This window comes from Garra rufa, chromosome 1, assembly GCF_049309525.1.
Source record: "Garra rufa chromosome 1, GarRuf1.0, whole genome shotgun sequence".
In the NCBI taxonomy this organism is placed as follows: Eukaryota; Metazoa; Chordata; class Actinopteri; order Cypriniformes; family Cyprinidae; genus Garra; species Garra rufa.
The window spans coordinates 23,480,737-23,505,385 of NC_133361.1; the positions used below are offsets into that span (position 1 = coordinate 23,480,737).

At 41.6% G+C, this 24,649-nt stretch overlaps 1 protein-coding gene across 1 annotated transcript in view; it reads right to left on the reverse strand.

Moving 5' to 3' along the window:
- LOC141298674 (hemicentin-1-like) overlaps positions 1 to 24,649 on the reverse strand; it is a 53,791-nt gene that overhangs the window by 23,453 nt on the left and 5,689 nt on the right. The window contains 8 exon segments of the mRNA XM_073829020.1: positions 13,635 to 13,874; positions 14,087 to 14,371; positions 14,700 to 14,870; positions 15,178 to 15,309; positions 15,852 to 15,887; positions 22,102 to 22,320; positions 22,611 to 22,724; positions 22,801 to 23,070. Coding sequence (XP_073685121.1) covers positions 13,635 to 13,874; positions 14,087 to 14,371; positions 14,700 to 14,870; positions 15,178 to 15,309; positions 15,852 to 15,887; positions 22,102 to 22,320; positions 22,611 to 22,724; positions 22,801 to 23,070 — 1,467 coding nt within the window.

Consider the following 24,649-nt stretch of genomic DNA (forward strand, 5'->3'; position numbering starts at 1 on the left):
TGCTAGATAAGATCTTTATTCCTTGGCTGGAATCGTTTAGAGCCGGGTGAAGCTGCATTTAAACTGCATTTTGGAAGTTCAAACCTGAGGCACCATTGAAATCCAATAAATGGAGATAATTCCTGAAATGTTTTCCTCAAGAAACATAATATTTTATCGACTGAAGAAGGAAAGACACAAACATCTTGGACGAGAAGGGGGTGAGTAAATGATCTGTAATTTTTTGTTTTGAAAACTAACTTCTCCTTTTAAGAGCATTGTTGTTTTAGATCTGATTGTTTAAATGGAACATTGGTATTTTTTATTTTTTGTCCAAAGATTGTTTTTGTTGTTTTTTTGTACTGCTTCCTCTTTCCTTGTCATGTTTCTACAATTGGTAATTGACCATTTTTGAATAGTTTAATGTGAAGATTTTTTAACACTGCTTATTGTGAATTCTTCATGTACACTTGTTTCTGCAATGGAAATATCTGATAATGACAATGAGAGTTATTTGTACTATTTTGGCACTAAGATGTGGTGCATAGAGGGCATAGGGTTTGTGCATAGGGAAGTTTACACTTGTTTGTGTGAGCTGTGTGTATATGTGAAGGTTTTTAAATGCAATGTATCTGTTTAAAAAATAAATGCTGAGAGTTTCAATTTTGCTGTTGTGTTAATTTCATTAAAAAAATCTGATTCCAGAGATATCTAAAACTACTTGTCAAAGCAATGAAGTCCAGTAAACTCAAGTAGTTAAGTTAGAATATTTTGGAAAAATAAAAATGTTATGTCAGTTAGACTTGGTTAATGGTTGAGAAAACATAAAAAAATAAGTTGACTCAAAAAAATTTCAAGTGTTCTTTAATTGATATAGTCAGTTGGCTCAACTTACTGTAAGTTATTTCAACAACTACATTTAAGTTGAGTGAACTTGACACCTAGTGTTTGCTTAACTTAACTGAGTCATTGCAAAAAGATGACTTGACCAAGTCAAGTTGAGTCAACAAATCATTTTTTACAGTGTAGTAGGCGCCGTGTTGATGACGTCATCGGCTAGCGCCGGCCAGTGTCAGTTCACTGTCGTTGTTCTATGCTTGCTTCAGAACCGGTCATGCTGGAGGCAGTTCCCATAGTGTCCGCCAGGACGCAGCGTCTCGTTCCCTGTCCTCAGGGAACAGGGGTTACATACGTAACCTAGACGTTTTCTGAAAACTCCAACAGATTATTGTTCTTCATCTCCTCAAGTACCACTGTGGTAATTTTCATGCTGTTTTACTGTATCATTGTTTAATAATTTCATACCAAAATCAAGACAAATGCTATTTATTACCTCACTGTATCATATAGTTTAAAAATGAATGGAAATATAAAATCAAATTGTTCTCTGCAAATTCCTCAATAATCTTGTTCTACATCTCCCCAAATACCACTGACCTAATTTTCATGCTGTTTTACTGTATCATTTTTTTTATATAATTTCAAAGTCAAGACAAATGCTATATTTACATACTTGTATAGACATTTTAAAATTTCATAAAAATATAAAATAAAATTGTTTTTCGCAAATTTATCCATAATCCTGTTCTACGTCTCAAGTACAACTGTGGTGATTTTCATGCTGTTTTACTGTATCATTTTTTTTTTTTAAGTTTCATACCAAAATCAAGACAAATGCTATTTACATTGCTGTATTATAAAATTATAAAAATATGAAATCAAATTGTTTTCCACAAAGTTCAACAGAATCTTGTTCTGCATCTCCACAAGTACCACTGTGGTGATTTTCATGCTGTTTTACTTTTTTATTCTTTTATAAATTGCATGCCAAGTAAGGAAAAATATTGAATATTTTCTTTATGTATACAGGTTTAATAAAATCATAAATTGCAAAACATGGGCCATGGAAAAAGCTAATTGAGTTTATCGTGCTTTGGTTAGAGTAGGTAGTTCTTGTGTGGATAAACAACCATGCATGTCACTTCTGCTGGCTGCATCTTGCTCTGAGAGATGAAGTTTCACTCTTTCTTTCGCCAACTCTGAGACACTTTCTTGGTGTTTCTCCTGCTCTTTTTCCTAGCAAAAACTTACTTATCGTTAGATGAAAGCTTAATGTAAAGATCTAATAATTTCAGGGGCCTTTTCACAAGTCCATTTCTGAGTTACTTTTGCTATATTTTCACACTTAAAGCAATCATTTGATATTCCTCTTGTACCATTGTCCTTTTTATGCTAAGAAATAAATCTCCTGACAGTTAGCTCTCAAGTGGTTTCTTTGTTGTCAGCATTAAGTTTGAGTACTATTCAGTTGGCTATATAGTACTTTCAATTGTCAAGAAATTACTTATCTTTAACAGTTTTGGTTCAACATAGGTACCTGTTGATCAAAACTTGCCTTAACATTACAGCAGAAATTTATATTTAGTTTTATTTAGTAACTTTCAGGAGGGTGTAGTCATTTTTGTAACAACATTTTATCACTTTGATAAGAAAATTGTATTTTCCTGAATAATTTTAACATTCTTGAAAACTGATCAAGCAGACTTGCTGGAATATTATATCTCTAAAAACACATGTCTTTTAAGTGAAGAGTAATTGCTGAATTTGTTAAGTTTCAGAGGGGGTGTATGAAACTTACACTTTGATATCTTATAGATTTCATCATCAAAGCAGAGAGAACTTGAACTTGTTTAGGGAAATTGAAGCAAAAAATCTGAAGATACGCTCTTACTAACCACGTACTAGTGAACATCTACTGCACTGAAGCATCAGTGACAATAAACTGTAAAATAATCCAACAGAACTGATTCAAACACTATTAAACAGCACAAACCTGAATGACTGAACAAACACTGACTTACAATGACAGCATTTCTTTTCTCACAAACGACACTAACTGCACATTTCCTCTCTCAAATTCATCTTTCACTCATATATCATAAACTAGAGCTGGATTTGAAACTCTGAGAGCAGCAAGAAAATACATAAACCAAGAAATACTCCATAATTTACATAATATAATAGCCATCGTCGTCAACTAAAACACATACAGTGAAATGAATACTCACAGATCACAAGAGGAAGTTGACGGAGCTCCATACTGACCAAATAATGGCAGATGGTTAAAGACACAGACTGTGGTAAAGCCTCAAGACTTCCTGCATGAAACCTGCAATGAGATCTTTAGAAAAATTAATGACAGAGTAAAGACATACAAATGTACCTCATGTGTTACAGAAGTAACTTATTAACAGTTATACCTTATACAGTAATTTTATCTATCTATCTATCTATCTATCTATCTATCTATCTATCTATCTATCTATCTATCTATCTATCTATCTATCTATCTATCTATCTATCTATCTATCTATCTATCTAGTATTTGACACCATGTGTTCATGTTCAGTAGCATTTAAAAACCACCACAAAGTGACACTGACAGATCTTTTAACAAAGCACCATGTTCCACAATAATAAATAGCACGGTTACTTTATATAAAAAAAAAAAAAAAGAAATCATGAACAATTAAAAACATGAAATACTGACGCAATAAAAGTAAAAAGGAGACTTAAACATTAAAATAAAGAATATATGCTTACAAATTACATGGTGTGGTTATGGTGTTATAATGCACAATGAAACAGAAATATTAAACTTTTATTAATTTAATGAATCAATAGCAAAAAAGTTACAGAAATTGGTTACTGGTTTTAGTTTTCAGGCCTCAGAAATGCATTTTATTTTAAATGAACTAAAACCTGAATATTAAAGGATGGGAAAAAAAACATCCATAAGGATTACTGGAACTAAACTAATGGGGATGTACTTATGATGCTAACACTCACTGAAGTTGACAAAAACCCAAAGAGGTTTGGTCCAAATTGACCCTTTCTTAGCTATTTCAAAATGTAACCTACTTTTTACAAGCAATTCCTGATGGATAAAATCAAAGGGGAATGAAATCAATAGAAGTCAACCAGGCTGGTAATGATGGTTCATGTTGACTTTAACAACCATGAAATGCCAAAAGGTTAGTGAATCAGGAGCAAGAGTTGGGAGTACGCATTACAAAAGTAATAATACAGTACTATATTACTTTTTGCTGCAACGCAGTAATATAACACATTACTAATAAAATTTGGGTAATATTGTAGGCCTACTCGTTACAATCTCAGTAATGCAAGTTACAACAACATATTTTAACTCAAAATTATAACATAACTCAAAATTATGTGCTGAATTTACCAAAACAGCACGAGTAACTCCTGGAAATACCTGGACTGGTGCCACTAAATTACCTACTTTTGCTTTCAACGCAGTAATCCAGCTCTTGGGTGACTCTCCTCTCTCTGGGTGTTTGCAGTTGTAGAAACCCTCATGTGACTTTGAGAAAGTAGAGATGATCATCGCTGTAGTTTGACTCTGAATGAGTGATCTGTCTTTATAGAAATCAGTTCTGGGGTTTGCTATGGTTTTGAATGACTTGGGGAAGCGTGGAAGGCATGGAGGGATCGAGCTCATTGGAGAAGTAGGTGGAGGACACTGGCTTGTGGTGAGCTGGAGTGATTGCATGCTTTCAGATGGGAGGAGGATGGGAATCCTCCACATCGACATAGAATTACTGAGATTTAGTACATGGTTAATAAAATCCGCTAGGGGTTTGCGGCAATCGTCAGTAGTTATTAAACCAAACAGAACATCATCTTTGAGTCCCATCCGAAAGCAAGCATTTAACATAGAATCGCTCCAGTTCACCAGATGGGAAACGCTCAGGAAATCCTCCACAAACTCCTCCAATGGCTGTTCTTCCTGCTGGAGGTCCCAGAGAAATTCCTCAGCCCAGTTCATCTTAGGTCCGGTCTTCTGTCACACACGTTGCTGGGTGAGGAGCCAGAGGAAAATACAGGAACCAGGAGTCCATTTATGTTTTTATTAACAAAAAATGAACAGAAACCAGGAGGTGAAACAAAACGATGTAACATTAAGACCAGACAAGGGGAAAATGGTAAACAAAGGACTATTTATACAAAAGCAAAGGGGAGTGGCAACTAAAAAAGGACAGGTGTACACAATCCAGGTATCGAGGGGGAAGTACAAATATGGGCACAAGAGTAAACCAAATAAGACTAACACTAGGGGGAGACAAGGAAGAAACCAAAACATGGGAACAATAGGGGGAAAGACACTAGGAAAACATACAAAAACAGTCCATAATCCTAAAAATATGTCACATTAAATAAACACATTTATGTATTATGTTTAAATACATGCGTGCAACGTGACTGATGTTATAGATTTTATCATCGCAAGAACTGTTTAGGGAACTTAAAGCAAACGGTCTGATCAAAAGACCGTACTAGAGAGTACATGTAAAGTACTAGAGAATATCTACTACAACTAACTGTGATGTCTAAATACTGATTCAACACCATTACAAAACAAAACCGAATGACTGAACAAACACACTGATCTTCACAAACAGCACTAACTGCACAATTCCTCTCTTAAACTCATCTTTCACTCATATATCATGGACTTGTCACGGTTCATGCATCTGCCGTGTTCTCAGGTCTTGTGATCATGTGTCTGTCAGTGTTGTTTATTATGCCATGTGCTCTGTCTCGTAATCATGTGTCTGTCTGTGTTGTTCGTCATGCTCATTCAGTGCAGCTGCTAATCAGTCCGGCACCAGGTGTTCATCATTACAGACTGCTATATATACTCACGCCATTCTCTTCTCCCCTGTCCGATAGTTTGTCTGGATGTCTCTTTGTCTTGGTTCGTGTCTTGTTGGATTGTGTATTCGTCGTTGGATCGTCACCGCACTTCACGGGAGTTTCACGACACGTTTGCACTCTGCCATCCAGTCCTTGTGTCATCAGCCGGGAGATCTCACCACCACTAAAGCACCGGTTCACCACGTCTGGAATTATCTGTTCTACCCATCTTTGCATCTTCTCAATAAACTATCATAACCTGCACTTGCTTCCCTTTGTTTATTGCTACACGTTACAGAACTATCGGACCAATCATGGAAGCAGCAGGAGGCACCCCAAACACGGCGGAGGAAGCACTGGTGAGTTGTATCTCCCGGCTGAACGCTCAGGAGAAGAGCGTGGGCGCTTTGGTGGCGCAAGTGTCTGACCTGACCCAGCGGTTACATCAGGTGACACTGTCCCCTGCGCCACCCACACCGCCCGCTCCTATCGCTCCGGCCGCCCATTTTGAACCAGCTGGAGCGGCACACCAACCGGAGCCCCGCCTTCCCCCACCCGAGCTGTACAGCGGTGAGCCGAGCTTCTGCCGAGCTTTCCTCACTAGGTGCTCCATGCATTTCGCGCTGCAACCGCGCACGTTTCCTAGTGAGGAGAGCAAGGTGGCGTTCGCGCTCACCCTGTTAACGGGGAGGGCGGCCTTGTGGGGCACGGCGGTGTGGGAGAACCAGGATCCATGTTGTGCCTCGTTCTCGACACTGTCCGCAGAAATGAGGAGGGTGTTTGACCGCGCGGCCACCGGAAGAGAGGCCGCGCGGCAATTGACGGATCTCCGACAGGGGGGGAGATCCGTTTCTGATTACTCTATTGCTTTTCGCACCCTAGCGGCTGAGTGTCAGTGGAACGAGGCGGCGCAGGCGGATATGTTCCTGCATGGGCTGGCTGACCGCGTTCAACAGGAGATCTACGCCCTGGAACTACCCGCAGATCTCAACGGCATCATTGATCTGGCACTGCGGGTAGATTCTCGACTCTCCCGAGCCGAGCGGCGGTGGATGCCCGCTCGGCTTCCCCCTGGGGAGGGACTTCCATCTCGAGCCAGCGGCAATAACGCGGTCGCCCCCTTCAACGATCCCGAGCCCATGCAGGTGGGTCGGGCCAGACTTAGCTGGGAGGAGAAGGAGAGGCGGAGATCTCATGGCCTTTGCCTTTACTGCGGGGCGGCTGGCCACTACGCCTTTAGCTGCCCGGTAAAAGGGCCAGCCCGGCAGTAAGTATGAGGCTACTGTCGGGTGGGATCTCCGCTGCAAAGTCCTCATCCACCTCCACCTCAACGCTCCTCCCAGTTAGACTAGGATGGCAGCATCACGACCTGCACTGCACCGCACTGCTGGATTCGGGAGCTGAGGGTAATTTTATGGATTCTTCTTTCGCACTTCTACATCACATACCTGTCCGATCCCTCACCGAGACCATCGCCGTCCACGCACTCAATGGCCAGACCCTCCCTCCCATCACCTCCATCACGGAACCCATCACTCTCACGGTGTCTGGCAACCACCGTGAGAGCACCCCCTTTTACATCCTGGACTCCCCTCATGCACCCATTGTTTTAGGACACCCCTGGCTCACCAAACATAACCCCCGGATTGATTGGCAGCTCAAGTCTGTGTCTGAGTGGAGCATTAAGTGTTATGAGTCTTGTCTTGTGTCTGCTTGTTCATCTGTTTCTAGATCTGTGTTTCAGGAGAAGACGGCGGATCTGTGTAACGTGCCCGCGGAGTACCTCGACCTGAAGGAAGTGTTCAGTAAGTCTAGGGCTGCTTCTCTTCCTCCTCATCGTCCCTATGACTGTGCTATAGACTTACTGCCAGGTACGTCTCCGCCTAAGGGCAAACTTTATTCACTCTCAGTTCCTGAGAGAGAGGCTATGGAGAAATACATTTCTGATTCTCTAGCAGCGGGGTTCATACGACCTTCCTCTTCTCCAGCGGGGGCGGGATTCTTTTTTGTGGGGAAGAAGGACGGATCTCTGCGACCTTGCATTGATTACCGAGGGCTGAATAATATTACGGTAAAGAATACTTATCCTTTGCCGCTAATATCTTCAGCCTTCGAGAGGTTGCAGGGAGCGTCCATCTTCACGAAATTGGATTTAAGAAACGCTTATCATTTGGTCCGCATCAGGGGGGGAGATGAATGGAAGACTGCCTTCAATACCCCCAGGGGGCACTTTGAATACTTGGTCATGCCCTTCGGCTTGTCCAACTCCCCAGGGGTCTTTCAGGCACTCGTCAATGACGTGCTGAGAGACATGGTCGATCAGTTTCTATATGTCTACCTGGACGACATATTGATTTTTTCTTCGTCTCCCCAGGAACATGTTCAGCACGTCAGACGAGTGCTCCAGCGGCTGCTAGAGAATGGGCTTTTTGTCAAGGCGGAGAAATGCGATTTTCATGCACAGTCTGTTCCTTTCCTAGGGTACATCGTGTCGGCCGAGGGTATGCGCATGGATCCCGAGAAGGTGAGGGCTGTGGTGGATTGGCCAAGTCCAGATTCCCGTAAGGCCCTACAGAGGTTTCTGGGTTTCGCCAATTTTTACCGACGTTTTATTCGTAATTACAGCCAACTAGCCGCGCCTCTGACAGCCTTGACCTCCCCCCGAACGGCGTTCAGGTGGTCAAACGCTGCGGAAGCAGCGTTTGCTAAACTCAAAAGCCGCTTTGTTTCGGCACCTATTCTTATTACCCCTGAACCATCACGTCAGTTCGTGGTGGAGGTCGACGCATCAGAGGTGGGGGTAGGTGCGGTGCTTTCCCAGCGCTCATCCTCGGACGACAAGATGCATCCCTGCGCGTTTTATTCTCATCGTATGTCGCAAGCTGAGTCAAATTATGATATTGGTAACAGAGAGCTGTTGGCGGTCAAACTGGCATTGGAAGAATGGCGTCACTGGTTGGAAGGGTCAGGGGTACCTTTCATAGTTTGGACCGATCATAAGAATCTGGAATATATCAGAACAGCTAAAAGACTGAACTCTAGGCAGGCTAGGTGGGCACTTTTTTTCGGACGTTTTGACTTCACTATTTCGTACCGCCCGGGTTCCAAAAACGTTAAACCCGATTCTTTGTCACGTATTTTTGACCGTTCCGATCGCCCGTCCACTCCCGAGGGTATTTTTCCCGAGACACTTATTGTCTCTGCCCTCAATTGGGAGGTCGAATCGAAGGTTAAGACAGCCTTACTTGGGGTAACGCCTCCGGCCGGTTGCCCACCTAACCGTTTGTTTGTGCCAGAAGGTCTACGGTCCGAAGTTATCCAGTGGGGACATGGTTCCAATGTGGCGTGTCATCCAGGGGTAAGTCGAACCTTACATTTGGTAAAACAAAGATTTTGGTGGCCACTTATGGCTCGTGATGTTCGCAGTTTTGTTTTGGCTTGTTCAGTTTGTGCCATTGGTAAGACTTCTAACAGACCTCCTGATGGGCTCCTACAACCGCTGCCAATCCCTTCGAGACCCTGGTCCCACATCGCTCTAGATTTTGTTACCGCCCTCCCACCCTCCCAGGGTAACACGGTAGTTTTGACCGTGGTGGACCGATTCTCGAAGGCGGTTCATTTCATTCCCTTGCCCAAATTACCTTCAGCCAAGGAGACAGCGTTGGCAGTCGTGGACCACGTCTTCCGGTTACATGGCCTCCCGACAGACGTGGTCTCCGACAGAGGACCCCAGTTTGTGTCCAAATTTTGGCGAGAGTTTTGTAAATTACTGGGGGCCACTGTTAGTCTCTCTTCGGGGTTCCATCCTCAAAGCAATGGGCAAACTGAGAGAGCCAACCAAGACTTGGAGAGAGCGTTACGATGTATGGTCACTAGAAATCCTTCCTCCTGGAGCCAACAGCTGTCGATGGTGGAGTACGCCCACAATTCGTTACCAGTATCATCCACGGGCCTATCCCCATTTGAATGTAGTATAGGTTACCAGCCACCAATTTTTCCCAGTCTGGAATCCGAAGTCGCGGTCTCCTCCGCTCACGCCTTCGTCCAGAGGTGCCGTCGCACCTGGACTAGAGCCCGTGAGACTCTAGTCCGGGTGGGAGCGCGCACCAAGGCCAAAGCCGATCGCCACCGGTCTAAGCCTCCCGTATACGTCGTCGGTTCCAAAGTGTGGCTTTCTACTAAGGACATTCCTCTCCGATCCGTTTCGAATAAACTTGCTCCCAAATTTATTGGCCCGTTTTCTGTCACCAAGATCATTAGTCCGGTGGCAGTCCGCCTCAACCTCCCTCCAGTGTACAGGAGGATTCATCCCGTGTTCCATGTTTCCAAGATTAAACCCGTTTTTTTTGCACGCATTAATCCGCCAGTCCCGGTTCCCCCACCGCCGCGACTCGTAGATGGGGAACCTACCTATTCGGTCAATCGCATTCTGGACTCTAGGCGGAGGGGACGCGGATTTCAGTACTTGGTGGACTGGGAAGGTTACGGTCCGGAGGAGAGAAGTTGGGTACCTGCCAGGGACATACTGGATCACTCCCTTATTGATGATTTCAATCAACAGGTACAGGAGTCTGGGAACGTCAGGGGACGTTCCTAGGGGAGGGGGTACTGTCACGGTTCATGCATCTGCCGTGTTCTCAGGTCTTGTGATCATGTGTCTGTCAGTGTTGTTTATTATGCCATGTGCTCTGTCTCGTAATCATGTGTCTGTCTGTGTTGTTCGTCATGCTCATTCAGTGCAGCTGCTAATCAGTCCGGCACCAGGTGTTCATCATTACAGACTGCTATATATACTCACGCCATTCTCTTCTCCCCTGTCCGATAGTTTGTCTGGATGTCTCTTTGTCTTGGTTCGTGTCTTGTTGGATTGTGTATTCGTCGTTGGATCGTCACCGCACTTCACGGGAGTTTCACGACACGTTTGCACTCTGCCATCCAGTCCTTGTGTCATCAGCCGGGAGATCTCACCACCACTAAAGCACCGGTTCACCACGTCTGGAATTATCTGTTCTACCCATCTTTGCATCTTCTCAATAAACTATCATAACCTGCACTTGCTTCCCTTTGTTTATTGCTACACGTTACAGGACTAGAGCTGGATTTAAAACTTTGAGAGCAGCAAGAAAAGACAAAAATCTAGGAACACTTGATAATTTATATAACCTAATAGCAATTATCGTCTACTGAAATACATCCAGAGAAAATAATACTCACAGAGTACAAGAGGAAGTTGACTGAGCTCCATACTGACTGAATGATGACAGACGGTTAAAGACACACACTGTGTTAAAGCCTTAAAGCTTCCTGAAACCTGCAGTCAGATTTTTAGAAACATCTTAACAGATTAAAGACATACAAATGTACCTCATGTGTTACAGAAAATAATTCGGTAATGCAGATAATCTTATAACATGTTTTCAGTAAATGTCACACAAACTTGCAGGTTTTTATACAGTAAAGTTGTCATGAATCATAATTTATCAAATTGGTAAGCTTAAATTTGCATTTATGAGAATAAGTAATATTCTGGTGTGTTTTTTGAATAAAGGAAGCATCAGAAATGAATAAACAATTTCTGCTCCCCATCACTGGTTAATGCTATTGACCTAAAACAGATGTTGAATTTGGCTCTGATATGTATTTGTATTTGTGGACAGTTAAATATTCATATACCAAGACACCAAGATACTCCTTTAGTTTCGAAGAAATTTTGAAGAAAAAAGAATTGCACTTCTTATCTTACTGCACAGCAGTCTATTCAAGTGTTTTATTGTCATTTTCACAGATCATGTGGTAAAAAAAATTAGCATGGAAATCTCTGAGAAACTGTTGGCTCTGAACAACAACAACATAGCAGCTAAGGCCAACACAAAAATGGCAATACAACACAACAACAGTAAATGTCAGTGCAAAACAACATGGTGTGCAGTATGATTTTTTATGGTCTGATGTACTGTACAGTAGGAGCCATCTATTTAGCATTTACTGAAAAAGACTTTCAATAACTTTTAGAGCCATAAATGCAACCCAAGCTATTGGTCCTAATGTACTTAAAAAATATTAATAATAATTTAAAAAGTTAAAAGAGATAATGTAGTCAACAAGTCATTACAGCAAAATAAATGCTGACAGCTAAACGTTCTCCATAGATGTGCAGCCTAGCCCAGCTAGTCTGCAACAAAAGCATCCAAACTGCAATATTTATATAAATGTAAAATTCATATTAACACAGTACATTGGGCCCTATTTTCAGTGACTCTTTTTTTTTTTTTTAAGAGTTCAATATGAAAACACACTGTGCTGAGCTACATGATAATCTTTTCTGTTGCTTTTCAGAGATCTCCCTGCATAGTCACTAAAACACTGAATCACTAATTTCAAGTACTGATAAATCGATCGTCATCAAGTGTACAGTATCACAAACATGATAAAGCATTCATGATCCTGCTCAACCTAAACCCCTGGAGTTGAACGTTTCTCCTCCAGGCATTTATTTAATTTGAGCATATGTCACTTCATTAGATCCAGCACCTGAAAGTATAGAAATGAATTAAAAAAAAATCTAGAAATTTCATTCATAGATTCTCAATGATGCTTGTAGATGCAGTTTTCAGTGACTTGTTGTGACCTATGACTGATGTTTTTAGTTTGACACTCACCTTGATCTGTTTCTAACTTCTGTTTAGAATAAACTTTGTCACAGCTCTCAGTGTTGTTCCCTAGAAGATCCCAAAAGTTAATATAGTTATTTGAATTTAAAATTATCATGTTTAACTAAATGAATTTAAAATAAATGTAATTTGTATGCTATGACCCATATGGATCAGGTGAAGTTCACAAAGCAACTACAAACAGGTGTTTAGGAAAATACATATACAATAAATACAATAAATTTTTGTTACTATTTAGAGTTATTTAAGAAAGATGTCAAAATCGAAGCCACTGCTGTTAGGAATATGATTATAAAATCATAAGAACAGAGCTTTGTTCTGTTTACCTTTGTTTTCTTTCTTTTCCTCCAGTTTCTTTGTAGGTTTGTGTTCAATCTCAGCATAGGTGAGTTCAGGTCCACTTACACTGTCTTAAAATTAAAAATAAAAAGAGGAAATACACTTGATTTCCTCTGTAAACATACAGTGATTATGTATTATGTATTATTAATATATACATTAAACTTAAGAAAAGTAGGGAAAAATCATCTCAGCTTGTAAAGACTTATATGTATTTATTTACGGTGAATGGATAAAGACTGACCAGACTGCAATGTGTTGTTTCCCACTTCACTCTGGTTCTGCTCTGATGTCTGACTGCTGTTCTGCTGTTGACTGACACTAGAGGGAGACTGAGATCTTCCACCTAGGCAAACATACAATGATTATGTAAATGTTCTGAGGTGTTATAATAGTGCTATATGAATCTTTACCACACATTAGATCTGTGCCAAAACTTAGTGAAATGCTTCACTGCCTATGTAGGGAGCATCCTAACTGAAATTAAACATGATAGATGACTCATTTGGTACCTGATACATTTGACACAGTTCTCAGCCCAACCAGATGAAAACTACCTAGAAACGTTCTAAAACTAGCCAACATACCAGCTTTACCAGGTTGGGAGACCAGCTGAGAGCAGAAGAAACAGCTTAGCAGCTCACAAAGTTTAGGAATTAGTGTCTGTGAATGTGAAATGTGTCACTGAATTTTTTTTAATATGGCAGATGATGAACCTTTGTTGTTTCTGCAGCGCCACAGCAGGACCAAGAAGACGATGATCAAAAATGTGACAGTCAGTCCTGCAGTCACTCCAATTATTACGAGATTAAGACCATCAGATCCTGAGACCGGGGAAGCTAAAATACATATATTTTTACAATCAGATTAGTGCTGTAAATGATAGAGAAACACTGTAATAGTGTTTATAGTTCTTAGTCTCACCTCTGACTGAGATCCAGCTCTTGGGTGACTCTCCATCTGGGTGTTTGCAGTAGTAGAAACCCTCATGTGACTTTGAGACATTAGAGATGATCATCTCTGTAGTTTGATTCTGGATGAGTGATCCATCTTTATAGAAATCAGCTCTGAGGTTTTGTGGGGTTGTAAACTTATCCAAACAGTGTAGAGTCAGAGTATCTCCTTCAGTCACAGGATGAACAGGACTCTCCAGAATCACACCAGCTACAGAAACAAAGGAAACATGTGTTGATTATAAATTGTATGAACAATATGATAACATTAAAACAGATTTTTATATTTTCTGCCAAAACTTTTTTGGTACTTCTTGCCAGTTGAATGTGATTTTGACCACTGATGCTTCCTGAACTTGTTAAATGAACCTGCTTTATGCATTGACTGTAAACTGCCAGTGAAATGAATAAACACAGACTCACAGTGTACAGTGATATTAATAGGATGGTAGTTCTCTCCAGATTCAGACTGACACCAGTACACTCCAGTGTCCTCTGGGATGGTGGAGCTGATTGTACATTTAGATCCTGTTTGTGATCCTCTCCGTAATAATGAACAATCTTCAAGCTGCCCCCAACTCTCTGTGTATCTTCTCACTGTCCATCTATCAGAGTTACTCTGGTCCTCACAGCTCAGAGAGAAAGAGACTAATGTGAAGTGTTGAGTTCTGTTGGGACTGATGATCAGAGAGACTGGAGGAGAAACACCTGGGAAATGTTTCAAACTAAATTTAAGCATGAAATCTCTTTTAAAGATGCTGAACATTTCACTGTTTTCCTTCAGGTTCACTTATAATATTAATAACATTTGTGTTCCATAAATAGTCATGCTTCAATTTTCAATGACCACCCATCTCTTAATTTTTGGTAGGAAACACATTGTGAAATAGAGAGGAATTATGAATTCTGAAACTTAGTGTATTTTCTTTATACATCAAGCTCTCAAACCACAGAAGAAATTTGATTACTTATGATACTATCAGATACAAGATGCATCAATCGTTGTCTCATCCACACTGATTCAGTTTGAACTCACCAGTGACCCATAGTGGTTGTTTGTTGCTAATGGTTGTGCTATAGACTCGGTTTCCTCTCTCTGCTCTGCACACATAAACTCCTGTGTGATTTAGAGCAGCAGAACTGACAGTGTAGTTTCCTCCAGCTCCTCTGCTGCTGTCTGAGAGCAACCGATAACGATTGTCGATGTCTGTGAAGTGAGAGAATCTAATTTGACTCTTATCAATCACTTTTGATGGTGTAACCCAGTGTATTCAGGATTTTTATCTCCAGTACATTCAGATAAATGAAACAAACATAATTTTACAGAGGAGTGATTGGTAATGGGGGACTGGATGTCTGTCTATGGCGGGTCTCACCATGTAAAATCCAAGGGAGTTTAGGAAATTTAGGCACATGCCTCACATACCTGGTCTGCTTGGATTCTGATATATTAAATAATATGTTTGAAAACCTGTTCATTCAGATGTTACCACATGAAGCACATTATATCTTACCTGATGAAACTGTCATAGTGTACCAGCTGAATGTCCAGCCTGTAGAGGAGCCGTAAACCTCACAGATCAGAGTCACTGAATCTCCTTCAGTCAACCACTCCTGTGGAGAAACACTTAAAACTGCTCTAGGATCTGAAATTGAGAAATCACTCATTAATAACATGTTAAAAGAAATCAAACTATCAGTGAAAAATTATGAAATTTGTGTATTAGGGTGCACAGTCAGAATTGTTTTGTGAATGTCTGTCAATATATAAAATTGTGAAAATGCATGATTCATGAAATATTTTTAGCATAAGATCTCATCCTCTTACTAGTAAACAATGTGTATTTTTATTTTTTACAGACGTAAGCTGCTGACAGTGATTTTAGAAACAAGCATCTTCAGCTTTCATTTAGCATAATGCAAAAAGTTAAAGGATTTAAGGTTATATCAAGCAACTGTTCATCTACAGACACAACATTCAACAAAGTGTTGCAAATTATTGTACTTTTTAAGACAAAGTAAATGTTAAAAGATATGTTATGCTTCTATATTCTTCATAACAAGGTAATATTTAATAAAAATGCCAATTTTGTTTAGAATCCAAATACTCGATTACCCTTTCACAGCTGGTTTGCGACAGTGTAAAATCACCCACATTTTATGAAATAAATTAATCAAATTTACTCACCTTCAGTGTGTCCAGAGTGGATGTTTGAAATCAGCACTAAAAACACAAAGAGAAAAACTCAATACAGCATGAACATGGAGCTGATTATTATGCATTCAGAGATTTTACATTCTTCCTTACTTGCTTGTGAAACACCATACTTTTTCTCTCAAATATTTGTCATCTTCACAACACAATAATGTTAGATTTTTTCCAAAGGTTTCTAATTTGTCTAGATCAAGTGACATATGGATGAGTGTAGATGATGTCCTCGTTAAAATATGACTGAAAAATGTTTTTTTTTCTCTTAACTGTTTTTGAAGCTATCCATTTTTCCCTTAAATTTTGTGTGGGTTTACTTTAAGGAACCTGAAAGTTTTTTTGTGAAAGCCTTCAGAGTCTGAAAACAGTGACAGTAATATGAATACATGTTGATATATTGTGTGGGGAACTGCATGCATATGTATCCAGATAACACTGAACAATCTGGTATACATTTAATACATTTTATCAATAAATCAGAGAACTTGAACTTGTTTAGAGAACTTGTTTAGGGAAGCAACCAATGTAAATCACAAGCAGATGAATGAATAATAAATATTCCTTTGTACTTACTAGTGAATATCTACTTAAAGCATCAGATAGTAAACTGTGCAAACCAATTCAACAGAACTGATCAAACACCATTAAACAGCACAAATTCCACTGACTGGATAGACAGACTGACATACAATACTCAGTTTCTCTTTCACAAACAGCACTAACTTTCTCTTCCTCTTTCTAGCTCATATTTCACTCATATATCATGGACTAGAGCTGGATTTGAAACTCTGAGAGCAGTAAGAAAAGAAACAAGGAACACTTAATCACTCGATTCTTTACATACAATAAAAAAAAATAGCATCCACTGAAGTAGATCCAGCAAATGGATTTAAAGAAGAATACTCACAGAGCACAAGAGGAAGTTGACTGAGCTCCATACTGACTGAATGATGACAAACGGTTAAAGACACAGACTGTGTTAAAGCATTCAAGACTTCCTGAAACCTGCAGTCAGATATTTAGGAACATCATGACAGAAGTGTAATAAACAAGGAAACTCAAAAACAATGATCTTTATTGTAATTATGGTATTAACTGTATTTACAAAAGGACTAGGAACTAATAAAAACCATTGCTCCTCTCACACTGGTTAAAGCCACAAAGCTGAAAAAGAACTAACCACTATGAAATATGAGCTTTTCTTTATGTATTTACTCTGATGATGTTGCATTTAATAATACTGATTATTATGTCCATTTCTCTTAATGAATCCTATATATATATTATCCCTTTGTCTGTTTGTACTGAACAGTTAAACTGCCTGCTGTTCTTCAGAAAAATTCTTCAGCTCCCACAAATTCTTTGGTTTTTCAGCATTTTTGTGTATTTGAACCCTTTTCCAACAATAGCTGTATGATTTTGAGATCCATCTTTTCACACTGAGGACAACTGAGGGACTCATATGAAACTATTACAGAAGGTTCAAATGCTCACTGATGCTTTAGAAGGAAAACATTTAAACATTGGGGTGAAAACTTTTAGAATTTAAAGATCAGGGTAAATTTAACTTGTGTTGTCTTCTGGGACACATGTAAGCATCTTCTGTAGCTTCTGAAAGGCAGTACTAAGATATTTAGGCAAAAAGCAAAAATATATTTAGGCAAAAAAAGAAAAATGTACACTTCTTCATTCTGTTCAAAAGTTTACACCCCTGGCTCTTAATGCATGTTTTTTCCTTCTGGAGCATCAGTGAGCATTTGAACCTTCTGTAATAGTTGCATTTGAGTCCCTCAGTTGTCCTCAGTGTGAAAAGATGGATCTCAATTATATAGTCATTGTTGGAAAGGGTTCAAATACACGAAAATGCTGAAAACACTGTATACTAAAATAGCATTTTCTAAAAGATTTCTCCAAACTATTAACACTTGTCACAAGGAGGGTCAGAGACGTGCGGATCCATTTGCAGCATTTATTGAGAATAGTCAACAGGCAGGAATAATCACCAGGAAAACAGGAACAACGTAGGAAATCCAGGAAACAGTTCGATACACAGGCAATGGTCGCAATGGCAGGTAGCAGGAATCGTCAACGGGGTACACAGTCCAGAGTCATACACAGAGAAACCAACACAAGGGAAAACGCTCGGAATTACGACCATAGGGAACGGTAAGACTTCGCAAGGTGGCTGTGTGTGTGAGTGGCTTAAATGCAGACAGTGTGATGAGGTGCAGCTGTGAGCAGTAATCAGTAAAGTGAGAGCAGGTGAATGCAGTGATTAGAGCAGCGGGTTGTGGGGAATAAAGTCCATGAAGTGTGGTGCAAGAGTACATGAAGACAGGATAGACCAGATACATGACAGAGCCCCTCCCCAAGGAGCGGCTTCCAGACGCTCTAACCACATAATACAACCTGGAGGGTGGTGGAGCGGAGGCGGAACAGGGGGAGGGATGGAGGGCCAGGTCCATGTGGGGGTAATGGAGCTATGAACTGCGGCGGAGCCGATGGAGGGAGAAGCCATGGCGGAGGAAGGGTTGGCTCCTGCATGGGGCCGACCGACGGAGGTGGAGTCGGTGGAGCCCGAGGCGGAACCGGAGAGTCGATGGTCCTGGGCGACACAGAGGATCCGGAGGACCAAGGCGGAACCCAAGGCTCTGGCGACCCCAGTGGAGATGGAGGTCCGGAGGTACGCAGCGGAGCCGGAGTGACAGAGGATCGAGGCTGTGCCCACGGGAGGGAGGAGGTCCACAGAGCCGGCAGGACGGAGTGACGAGGCGCAGCCGGAGGAGTAGAGTCCAGAGGCGAAGGTGGGGCGACGACTGACCGGGGTGGAGCCGGAGAGACGATGGAGCCCGGAGGAGCTGGTGGGCCGATGGCCGACAACGGAGACGAGGGAGCACAGAGCCGGGGTGGAGCCGCAGGGTCGGAGGGCCGAGGTGGAGTCCAGGACTCTGAGGCTGGAGGTGATGGATCCTTCAGTTTGGACACCGATGGAGACTGGCAGTCCCACGGCAAGTCCTCTGCACCGAAGGTGGGATGTGGGTAAGCAGAGGGACTGTCAGGAGACAGAGGTGGCGGGACTGGAGCAGCAGGGAGGGCGGGTGGGAACCCACACAGTCCATACATGGCCTCCGTGACCAGAACCGGGCAGACAGGAATCTCAGGACGACTGGATGGAACCAGCGGAGGCTCTGGAAGACTGGGCTGAACCAGCAGAGGCTCTGGAAGGCCGGGTGGAACCAGCGGAGGCTCTGGAAGGCCGGGCGGGACCAGCGGAGGCTCTGGAAGGCCGGGCGGGACCATCGGAGGCTCTGGAAGGCCGGGCGGGACCAGCGGAGACTCTGGAAGGCCGGGCGGGACCAGCGGAGGCTCTGGAAGGCCGGGAGGGACCAGCGGAGGCTCTGGAAGGCCGGGCGGGACCAGCGGAGACTCTGGAAGGCCGGGCGGGACCAGCGGAGACTCTGGAAGGCCGGGCGGGACCAGCGGAGACTCTGGAAGGCCGGGCGGGACCAGCGGAGACTCTGGAAGGCCGGGCGGGACCAGCGGGGGCTCTGGAAGGCCGGGCTGAACCAGCGGAGATTCTGGAAGGCTGGGCTGAACCAGCGGAGATTCTGGAAGGCTGGGCTGAACCAGCGAAGGCTCTGGAAGGCTGGGCTGAACCCCGAAGACTCTGGAAGGGCAGCCATCTTGTGCAATGGCTGTGGAAGGGTGACCATCTTGAGAGCAGACTCTGGAAGGGCAGCCATTTTGCGAACAGACTCTAGAAGGGAGGCCATCTTGTCAAAAGACTCTAGAAGGGCGGCCATCTTGTCAACAGGCTCTGGAAGGGTGTTTACCGTGGGAACATTGTTGTCATCCTTGATTCCCACAGTAAAGGGAGAGCCACTCATTTGCAGAGCAATGTCCACGTAAGTTTGTAGAGTCCAGCCAGGTTCAAACGTGGGCATCAGTGAAGCCAAAGGCTCTAAGAGTCCTCCACGGAAAAAAATCATCAGGCAACCATCATCCATAGTAGACTGATTAGCCAATTCGATGAAGTCCATCGCATACTCCTCAATTGTCCGCTCACCCTGCTTGAGAAGCATGATCTGTACCGTGGAGTTCGTGCTGGAACCGGATGACATCATACTCGCTGCTGGATCCTTGTAATGGCGAAGTCTTCTGTCACAAGGAGGGTCAGAGACGTGCGGATCCATTTGCAGCATTTATTGAGAATAGTCAACAGGCAGAAATAATCACCAGGAAAACAGGAACAACGTAGGAAATCCAGGAAACAGTTCGATACACAGGCAATGGTCGCAATGGCAGGTAGCAGGAATCGTCAACGGGGTACACAGTCCAGAGTCATACACAGAGAAACCAACACAAGGGAAAACACTCGGAATTATGACCATAGGGAACGGTAAGACTTCGCAAGGTGGCTGTGTGTGTGAGTGGCTTAAATGCAGACAGTGTGATGAGGTGCAGCTGTGAGCAGTAATCAGTAAAGTGAGAGCAGGTGAATGCAGTGATTAGAGCAGCGGGTTGTGGGGAATGAAGTCCATGAAGTGTGGTGCAAGAGTACATGAAGACAGGATAGACCAGATACATGACAACACTATTCTTTCACAACTCTAAACACATATTTAGCATTTGACACCATGCGTACCTGGACTATAGTGTTGAAAACGTAAAAACCACCACAACACCGGCAGTTCTCACCATGTGAACACTAGTATGAAGCATTTTTGCATGCTAGTCAGAACTAAATGCAAGAGGTGTACAAAAACCACATGTGAATTGGCTGCAGATACAATAAATGCATGTTCAAGAATTGTTTAAAATTTGTATAGTATTTTATCTGCATACCAACAGTAGTAATTACTGTAGATTACTGTAGCATTATGCGGCAATCTTCTAAATATGCATTTAGAAAATAAAACCTGATTCATTATAGTAAGAATCAGAGTCATTGTTCTTCTGCTCTTACTGTGACGCTGCAAGCTTTAACGAAGTATCAGCTCCATTTTTTAAAAGCACTTTTTCTTTATTAAAAAAAAGAAAACATAAATAGTTAATAACGTGAAATATTGCAGCAATACAAGAGACAATACAATAAAGAATACACATTCTTACAAATTGCATGTTGTGTTAATGTGGTTATGTGTTACAATATTAAAAGTAGTACAAAAATAAATATTAACCTTCTATTTTAGTGATAATAGTGAAAATTGATGGAAATATGCTGATAAACAGCAGTCATGTAAGGTAAGCCTCAGAAAGACATTTTATTTTAAATAAAACAAAACATGAATATTAAAAGATGAAAATAAAACGGCCATCGGGATTTTATGAACTAAACTGATGGGGAAGCACTTGAGATACTAAAGCACAGTAAAGTTCAGGACAGTGCAGAGGACTTTTGTCCATATTATCAAATGTTTTATAACAATGTATGTTAATAACAAAAACCAAATTAGTTAAACCAGGTGTTCTGAACTCTGGCTCTCGAGGTCCACTTTCCTGCAGAGTTTAGCTCCAACCTTGATTAAATTCACTAGTCAGTAACTTTCTAGTAATCATGAAGACCTTGATTATCTTGTTCAGCTGTGTTTGATTAGGGCTGGAGCCAAAGAGATGAAAACCCCTGATTTAAACAGTTTAACATCCATGTTTCTGATTAAAGTCAATGTTTTAAAAAAAATGCTTGTCAATGTTTAAAAAAAAAGTGTAACCTACTTTTTACAGACAATTCATAATGGATAAAATCAAACAAGAAAGAAATCAACGGAAGTCAAGTGGGCTGGAAAATTCTGGTTCATGTTGACTTTAACAACGGTGAGATGCCAAAAGGTTAGTTGTCGGAATCAGGAGTGACTCCTGTATTTTGTACACACACAAAGTGATTAGTAAGGAGGTTCACTTCTGCATTTTAAATGCATTCAATCTCAAAACTGAAGATGAATTGTTTTCACCGTCACAGATAAAATTCAGATTGAAGCTTCTTCCTCTTCAACATGTAACTGTTAAATGCACACAAAAACAATCTCAGCATTTTCTTATTAGCATATATGTTTTTTTTCTCTCTTCATTTATTGCTTTTAAGAACTACCATCATATCTGGATTATATGAATTTATATACATTTGACTAGAAACAAAGACAAGAAAAAATGTATTTGTCAGTTAGGGAATTTGTGTATCTTTACAGAAAAAGATACATAAGAAATGCAGTCTATTCAGTATTAATAACACATTGTTTCTGAAGCAACTTTACAAAGTTCATATCCTCAGCTACCGCTGTTCCACTGTGGCTGGTGCTGGAGCTGGAATCAGTATCTGGCAAAAAATCTGGCAACTCCTTCAGAACCGACTCACGTTTCCACTGGCAGTGAGCAGAACTCTCTGATTCACCAACATGAGATCGAAATCGCTTGTTATCTCTAGAGCGTTGATCTCTTCTGCTGACCACTGCTGAAAGAACATATTTAATTGTTGTGTTAATGTTGTTAATTTACCTGAACTCTGACAGCTTTTTAAAAAGGTGCCTTTAAAAATGTGATTTTAAGCTCCGCCTACTGATGTCATAGGTTCCCTTGATCGAAACCAGCAAGGTTTTGGTGCCGGTTGGGAATCAGGATTTGGGCAACAGCCCAGGATTTTTTTGAGTGGAAAAAAAATCACAGCCCAGTTTCCAATTGGGCTCCGACTGTTGGTTTGAATATAATTATTATAACATCTAATAAATCAGTCAGACGTCTTACCTCTCATCCTGCAGCATTTAAAAATCAGCACGACTGTCACTAGCAGATACGGACAAGCCGCCAGCACAGAACTGAGTGTTTGGAGGACAGAGATCTGAGATTCAGAATGAGACGCTGAAAGAGAGACACAAATTAATTTTATCAAGCACTATATCTGAACAAGAGCATATGAAGATATAACTCAACTCACATATACAGCAGGACTCATTTGAGACTCCTCTAACTGAGATCCAGCTCTTGGGAGACTCTCCTCTCTCTGGGTGTTTGCAGTAGTAGAAACCCTCATGTGACTTTGAGACATTAGAGATGATCATCTCTGTAGTTTGATTCTGGATGAGTGATCCATCTTTATAGAAATCAGCTGTGAGGATTAATGGGCTTGTATGTTTATATAAACAGCGTAGAGTCAGAGTGTCTCCTTCAGTCACAGGATGAACAGGACTCTCCAGAATCACAAAGACTACAGAAATAAAGAAAACGTGTGCTGATTATAATTAGTCAGTATATATATTAGGGGTGGAACGGTACATGTATTCGTTTCGAACCGAATCGGTACGGGGGTCACGGTTCGGTGCATGAATTTAAACGGAGAATACACGGTATGAAAAAAAAAAAAACTTGCCTGCAAAATAATTAATGTAATGCGGAACTACTGTTAGATACGCGGGTTCTTTAGGGACAGCTAATATTTAGCCCCGCTTTAGCTCTGAAGCTCTGATTGGCGTCGATGCAGCCGAGCTCCGCCTATGTATGCGGTCTATCAGAGCCCGTCTACATTCTCTGGCACTCAGCAATTTTTTGTCAGCTCGACGGTCCATCATTGTGGTCCAGGGATTTCCTGAACTTTATGATTTGTCAAGCCCCCATTATTTTGACGCTAATAGAAGAAACAATGCATGGAGACGCATAGGCTTGGAGCTAGAGCGCAGCTGATGGTTGCTTAGAAACGGCAGACGCTTCCGGAGCGCAAGCTGATCAGGAAGAAAGCGGCGCGCCTAGCGTTTTTCACGCGTTTTTAGGCGCGACATGTGAACGGCCCCTTAGATCGCAAGTTTGGGAAAACTTCGCTTTTCCAGTCAGTTACAGTAGTACAGGCGAGAGAGTGGTGGAAAAGACGAGGACTGTGTGTTGCCGTTGTTCAGCGGTTGTTGGGTATGTGAGTGGAAATACATCTAATTGCCTTCTGCATTTTTGTTTTGCTTTTCCCTCCACTGTACCGAAATCATACCGAACCGTGACGTCTGAACCGAGGTACGAACCGAACCGTGACTTCTGTGAACCGTTCCACCCCTAATATATATATATATATATATATATACACAGTACAGACCAAAAGTTTGGACACACCATTATTTTCATGACTATGAAAATTGTAGATTCACACTGAAGGCATCAAAATGATGAATTAACGCATGTGGAATTATATTCATAACAAAAAAAGTGTGAAACAACTGAAAATATGTCATATTCTAGGTTCTTCAAAGTAGCCACCTTTTGCTTTGATTACTGCTTTGCACACTCTTGGCATTCTCTTGATGAGCTTCAAGAGGTAGTCACCTGAAATGGTTTTCACTTCACAGGTACCAAGCTCGAGCGTGATTGCCATACTACTTGCATACTATGCTTGAGCCCAGTCGAACCGTTCCCAAGCCCACCTCTTCAAGTGAGCCTGGGGATGATACAAAGTGATCACACTTATTAAACAAACCAGACTTAGGGGGTCAAACGTACTTGGGCATGGCTCAGGTTGCATAGTGTTAGTAAGTCTAAGACTTTCTTTGCCTTATATATTGATACTTACCTGTTTCTCCCAGTGATTTACCTGCATTCTCAGGCAAAAAAAAAATAAATCCTGAAAAAAGGCCAGCACAACAACATAAACCCAGCAGGAACAGATTTCAATGTTCACAAGGATCCTGATCCACCAACATAAAAGGTCTCACTAGCCCCACCACCACCACCATCACAATTTTCTGCTCCATCAGTTCTGGTCTTCCAAAACATAAAGACTGGAACAAGCTGGCCCTTCTAACCACATA